This window comes from Drosophila novamexicana, unplaced genomic scaffold (assembly GCF_003285875.2).
Source record: "Drosophila novamexicana strain 15010-1031.04,08,12 unplaced genomic scaffold, DnovRS2.1 tig00000512-arrow-arrow-pilon, whole genome shotgun sequence".
Lineage (NCBI taxonomy): Eukaryota > Metazoa > Arthropoda > Insecta > Diptera > Drosophilidae > Drosophila > Drosophila novamexicana.
Genome location: NW_020824809.1, coordinates 1396014 through 1402013, shown reverse-complemented (window position 1 = coordinate 1402013; position 6000 = coordinate 1396014). Strand labels below are relative to the sequence as shown.

At 40.5% G+C, this 6000-nt stretch overlaps 4 protein-coding genes and 1 pseudogene across 4 annotated transcripts; 2 read left to right on the top strand and 3 right to left on the bottom strand.

Moving 5' to 3' along the window:
• Positions 1–687: 687 nt before the first annotated feature.
• Positions 688–1082, bottom strand: LOC115762028 (histone H3-like; the record flags this gene model as incomplete). The annotated part of the gene is made up of 2 exons (XM_030704093.1): positions 1058–1082; positions 688–987 (listed from the first exon to the last, which is right to left on the bottom strand). Coding segments are annotated over exons 1-2 (325 nt in total), but the record flags the coding sequence as incomplete, so codon positions are not given.
• Positions 1083–1381: 299 nt separating this feature from the next.
• LOC115762026 lies at positions 1382–5340 on the top strand (annotated as a pseudogene).
• On the bottom strand, positions 2765–3168 carry LOC115761983 (histone H2A). The gene has a single exon (XM_030704030.1). It carries the CDS (start codon positions 3137–3139, stop codon positions 2765–2767), a length of 375 nt encoding a protein of 124 aa, XP_030559890.1. The 5' UTR covers positions 3140–3168.
• LOC115761984 (histone H2B) lies at positions 3370–3915 on the top strand. The gene has a single exon (XM_030704031.1). It carries the CDS (start codon positions 3385–3387, stop codon positions 3754–3756), a length of 372 nt encoding a protein of 123 aa, XP_030559891.1. The 5' UTR covers positions 3370–3384; the 3' UTR covers positions 3757–3915.
• On the bottom strand, positions 4318–4746 carry LOC115761982 (histone H3). The gene has a single exon (XM_030704029.1). It carries the CDS (start codon positions 4726–4728, stop codon positions 4318–4320), a length of 411 nt encoding a protein of 136 aa, XP_030559889.1. The 5' UTR covers positions 4729–4746.
• Positions 5341–6000: the final 660 nt, after the last annotated feature.

The following is a 6000-nucleotide window of genomic DNA, read 5'->3' as shown; positions in this document are numbered from 1 at the left end:
ACAACAAACGCTCAACTATTACCAGTCGGGAAATCCAAACCGCAGTACGCTTTTGCTGCCCGGCGAATTGGCCAAGCACGCTGTCATGAGGGAACAAAAGCAGTTACAAAGTACCAGCTCCAAGTAAAATTCAGCTAGATGTACATTGTACGGGAAGCAAACAAAAGCAAAAAGGCCCTTTTCAGGGCCACACGCCTTTCAAGGAAAAATATTTTTAAATATCAGAATAGATATATTTCAGAAAATTAACATTGTAATCGACGAAAGTTTGGACTCGTTATTAGAATACAAGCACTCTGTTTTCGAAAAAAATAACTTAGATCGTTGGCTACAGCAAAGGATCAGTATTCCAAACTACCCGAATAAAAATCTTCCGACTAGTAATATCTTTTGCAAATAATCCATCAGCTCTCTTCTGGGAATTCTAGCTGAAAAATGTTTCAATAGGCAAACGCGTAGTTTTCGAGCATGATATTGCAAAAAATTCGGTGACAGAAAATCGTTTTTTTTTTTTTAGATTATTTCTGTCACAATGTGTTGTTGTCTTTTGGTATGATGTACATATTTCAAGTTGTATATTGGAAAATATCAATCTCCTTGTTTAGAATATTTTGTGGTCCTGAAAAGGACCGATTGTGTTGATATTTAATTTTAAGGATGAGGTATAACTTAAGCGCGCTCCCCCACGAATACGTCTGGCCAGTTGAATGTCCTTGGGCATGATGGTGACACGCTTAGCGTGGATAGCACACAAATTTGTATCTTCGAATAGGCCAACTAGATAGGCTTCGCTAGCTTCCTGCAAAGCCATCACAGCCGAGCTCTGGAAACGTAAGTCGGTCTTGAAGTCCTGAGCAATTTCGCGTACTAAACGCTGGAACGGCAACTTGCGAATAAGCAGTTCCGTGCTCTTCTGGTAGCGACGAATTTCACGCAGGGCAACAGTGCCTGGCCTATAGCGATGAGGTTTCTTCACACCACCAGTTGCTGGAGCACTTTTACGTGCTGCCTTAGTAGCTAACTGTTTCCGAGGAGCCTTTCCTCCAGTTTGATTTACGAGCAGTTTGCTTAGTACGAGCCATCTTCTTTCACAATTCTAACTTTACACAGTCACTGTTAAAAACACAATAACCGTTCGTCTCGTTTGTGTATCGCTTATATAGAAAATAAGTGATAAGTTAGAAGAGAACGAAAGATGTTTGCTGTTCGTCGCTTTGCCGAATATGTTACGAAGGTAGTGTGTTGAGCGAGATGGAATATTTTTTTACTCGCTCGAGTTTTGGAGGATTTTTGGTATAAATATAAGCGCTGGCTGAAGAGCTAGCATTAGTATCTTTGTGACATTCGTGGTGTAAAGTAGAATAAAAATATAAAGTGAAAAATGACTGGTCGTGGTAAAGGTGGCAAAGGCTTGGGTAAAGGCGGCGCCAAACGTCATCGCAAAGTGTTGCGTGATAATATTCAGGGCATCACGAAACCAGCTATCCGCCGTTTAGCTCGTCGTGGTGGCGTAAACGTATTTCTGGTCTTATTTATGAGGAAACTCGTGGTGTTCTAAAAGTTTTCTTGGAAAAATGTTATCCGTGATGCGGTCACTACACCGAGCCGCCAAGAGGAAGACAGTCACAGCCATGGATGTTGTTTACGCTGCTGAAAAGAACAAGGCCGTACCCTGTACGGTTTTGGCGGTTAAAAAGAAAATGTAGAATTTATGTTGACACCAATCGGTCCTTTTCAGGACCACTAATCCGTTTTATTAAGAGATCAAAAACGTTTAATTCTTAACCTTAACCTTAATGAAACACGCTAGCACAGATCATATGAATATCTAAAATGTGATGTTGTCAACTTTTATCCGCTGTCTTTTTTTTGTTTAGTTAACTAGCAAATTATGCCCTTTTTTCAATATTATGCCTTCTTGGGCAACAGAACTGCTTGGATATTGGGTAAAACAACGCCCAGGGCAATGGTCAAGCTGTCAAACGCTTCTCCATCTAAGAATCAACCGCTCCCGGCACTGCTCCAGCAATCGACAAGATTCACCGATGTTCGTTTGTTTTACAAATTTTGTGCTTGTTTTTAATCTATCACAAAAGTAAGACATATTTTGTGCTTGTTTTTAATCCATCACAAACGTATGACAACCGCATTCGATAGGACAATTTGCACATTCTTAGCGACTAGCACGACTGTACTTTTGAGCTGAGATGTACTTTGTATTATTGAATCGATTTCGGATACCCTATTGAATGAAAAGATAATCTCTTTTTAAATATTTTGGTCGTCCTGAAAAGGACGGTTGTTTCAACTATTTACGAAGAATACGCTTTTTTTTTTTTAGTTTCGTTAACTAGCAAATTATGCCTTTTTTTAACATAATGCCTTGGGCAACAGAACTGCTTGGATGTTGGGTAAAACAACGCACCCGGCAATGGTCAAGCTGACAAACGTTTCTCCATCAATCGCTCCCGACACTGCTCCAGCAATCGCAAGGACTCACCGATGTTCGTTTGTTTTACATATTTTGTGCTTGTTTTTTATCTATCACAAAAGTAAGACAACCGCATTCCATAAGACAATATTACACATTTTTATCGACTAGCACGACTGTACTTTGTATTATTGAATCGATTTCGGATACCCTATCGAATGAAAAGATAATCTCTTTTTTAATATTTTTGGTCGTCCTGAAAAGGACGGTTGGTTTCGACTATTTACAAATGTATACGCCGTCTTTTTTTTTTTTTGTTTAGTTACTAGCAAATTATGCCTTCTTTTCCGTCTTCTTGGGCAACAGAACTGCTTGGATGTTGGGTAAAACACCGCCCTGGGCAATGGTGACGCCCGAAAGCAGTTTGTTTAACTCCTCATCGTTACGAATGGCCAATTGCAAGTGGCGAGGGATAATTCTAGTTTTCTTGTTGTCGCGTGCAGCATTGCCAGCCAACTCCAAAACTTCAGCGGCCAAATATTCCATAACGGCAGCCAAGTAGACAGGAGCACCGGCACCAACACGTTCAGCATAGTTGCCCTTACGAAGGAGGCGGTGAATACGACCAACGGGAAACTGAAGACCAGCGCGGTTAGAACGCGACTTTGCCTTTCCCTTCACTTTTCCACCTTTACCGCGACCAGACATTTTCGTATTTTCCTTATTTCACTGTTTCACTGCTTACACACAACTATCGAATGTTTCTGACATCCAACCACATATCCATTATATTTATACTTTTTCCAACTACCTACTTCTTCAGTTTTAGAGATGCGAGTTGAACGTGATATAAACATGAAAGCGTCGCTCGAAAAAAAGTATAAATGCTAAGCAACACACCCCAAGTGTCAAACATTTGTGAAGTGAATTAAAGTGAACGTTTGTGAATAATAATGCCGCCGAAAACAAGTGGGAAGGCAGCCAAAAAGGCTGGTAAGGCTCAAAAAAACATTACCAAGAATGACAAGAAGAAGAAGCGCAAGAGGAAGGAAAGCTATGCTATCTACATTTACAAAGTGCTCAAGCAGGTCCACCCTGACACCGGCATTTCGTCAAAGGCGATGAGCATAATGAACAGCTTTGTTAACGACATTTTCGAGCGTATTGCTGCCGAGGCCTCCCGTTTGGCTCACTACAACAAACGCTCAACTATTACCAGTCGGGAAATCCAAACCGCAGTACGTCTTTTGCTGCCCGGCGAATTGGCCAAGCACGCTGTCAGTGAGGGAACAAAAGCAGTTACAAAGTACACCAGCTCCAAGTAAAATTCAGCTAGATGTACATTGTACGGGAAGCAAACAAAAGCAAAAGGCCCTTTTCAGGGCCACAAATCGCCTTTTCAAGGAATTTAAAATATTTTTAAATATCAGAATATAGATATATCTTTCAGAAAATTAACAATTGTAATCGACGAAAGTTTGGACTCGTTATTTTAGAATACAAGCACTCTGTTTTCGAAATAAAAAAGATAACTTATTATGCGTTGGCTACAGCAAAGGATCAGTATTCCAAACTACCCGAATAAAAATCTTCCGACTAGTAGACTTTTGCAAATAATCCATCAGCTCTCTTCTGGAATTCTAGCTGAAAAATGTTTCAATAGGCAAACGCGTAGATTTTTCGAGCATGATATTGCAAATAAAATTCGGTGACAGAAAATCGTTTTTTTTTAGATTATTTGTCACAATGTGTTGTTGTCTTTTTTGGTATGATGTACATATTTCAAGTTGTATATTGGAAAATATCAATCTCCTTGTTTAGAATATTTTGTGGTCCTGAAAAGGACCGATTTGTTTGATATTTATGTTTTAAGGGTGAGGTATAACTTAAGCGCGCTCCCCACGAATACGTCTGGCCAGTTGAATGTCCTTGGGCATGATGGTGACACGCTTAGCGTGGATAGCACACAAATTTGTATCTTCGAATAGGCCAACTAGATAGGCTTCGCTAGCTTCCTGCAAAGCCATCACAGCCGAGCTCTGGAAACGTAAGTCGGTCTTGAAATCCTGAGCAATTTCGCGTACTAAACGCTGGAACGGCAACTTGCGAATAAGCAGTTCCGTGCTCTTCTGGTAGCGACGAATTTCACGCAGGGCAACAGTGCCTGGCCTATAGCGATGAGGTTTCTTCACACCACCAGTTGCTGGAGCACTTTTACGTGCTGCCTTAGTAGCTAACTGTTTCCGAGGAGCCTTTCCTCCAGTTGATTTACGAGCAGTTTGCTTAGTACGAGCCATCTTTCTTTCACAATTCTAACTTTACACAGTCACTGTTAAAAACACACTGAGCATGTGTCTCGTTTGTGTATCGCTTATATAGAACATGAGTGATAAGTTAGAAAGAGAACGAAAGATATTTGCTGTTCGTCGCTTTGCCGAATATGTTACGAGGGTAGTGTGTGAGCGAGATGGAAATATTTTCTTACTCGCTCGAGTTTTGGATATTTTTTGTATAAATATAAGCGCTGGCTGAAGAGCTAGCATTAGTATCTTTGTGACATTCGTGGTGTAAAGTAGAATAAAAATATAAAGTGAAAAATGACTGGTCGTGGTAAAGGTGGCAAAGGCTTGGGTAAAGGCGGCGCCAAACGTCATCGCAAAGTGTTGCGTGATAATATCCAGGGCATCACGAAACCAGCTATCCGCCGTTTAGCTCGTCGTGGTGGCGTAAAACGTATTTCTGGTCTTATTTATGAGGAAACTCGTGGTGTTCTAAAAGTTTTCTTGGAAAATGTTATCCGTGATGCGGTCACATACACCGAGCACGCCAAGAGGAAGACAGTCACAGCCATGGATGTTGTTTACGCGCTGAAAAGACAAGGCCGTACCCTGTACGGTTTTGGCGGTTAAAAAGAAAATGTACAATTTATGTTGACACCAATCGGTCCTTTTCAGGACCACCAATCCGTTTTATTAAGAGATCAAAAACGTTTAATTCAACCTTAATGAAAGAAGCAAGCACAGATCATATGAATGTCTAAAATGTGATGTATTCAAGCGTCAAACGTTTCTCCATCTCAGAATCAACCGCTCCCGACACTGCTCCATTAATCGACCAGAATCACCGATGTTCGTTTGTTTTACATATTTTGTGCTTGTTTTTAATCCATCACAAACGTATGACAACCGCATTCGATAGGACAATTTGCACATTTTTAGCGACTAGCACGACTGTACTTTTGAGCTGAGATGTACTTTGTATTATTGAATCGATTTCGGATACCCTATTGAATGAAAAGATAATCTCTTTTTAAATATTTTGGTCGTCCTGAAAAGGACGGTTGGTTTCAACTATTTACGAAGAATACGCTTTTTTTTTTTAGTTTCGTTAACTAGCAAATTATGCCTTTTTTTAACATAATGCCTTCTTGGGCAACAGAACTGCTTGGATGTTGGGTAAAACAACGCCCAGGGCAATGGTCAAGCTGTCAAACGCTTCTCCATCTAAGAATCAACCGCTCCCGACACTGCTCCAGCAATCGACAAGATTCACCGATGTTCGTTTGTTTT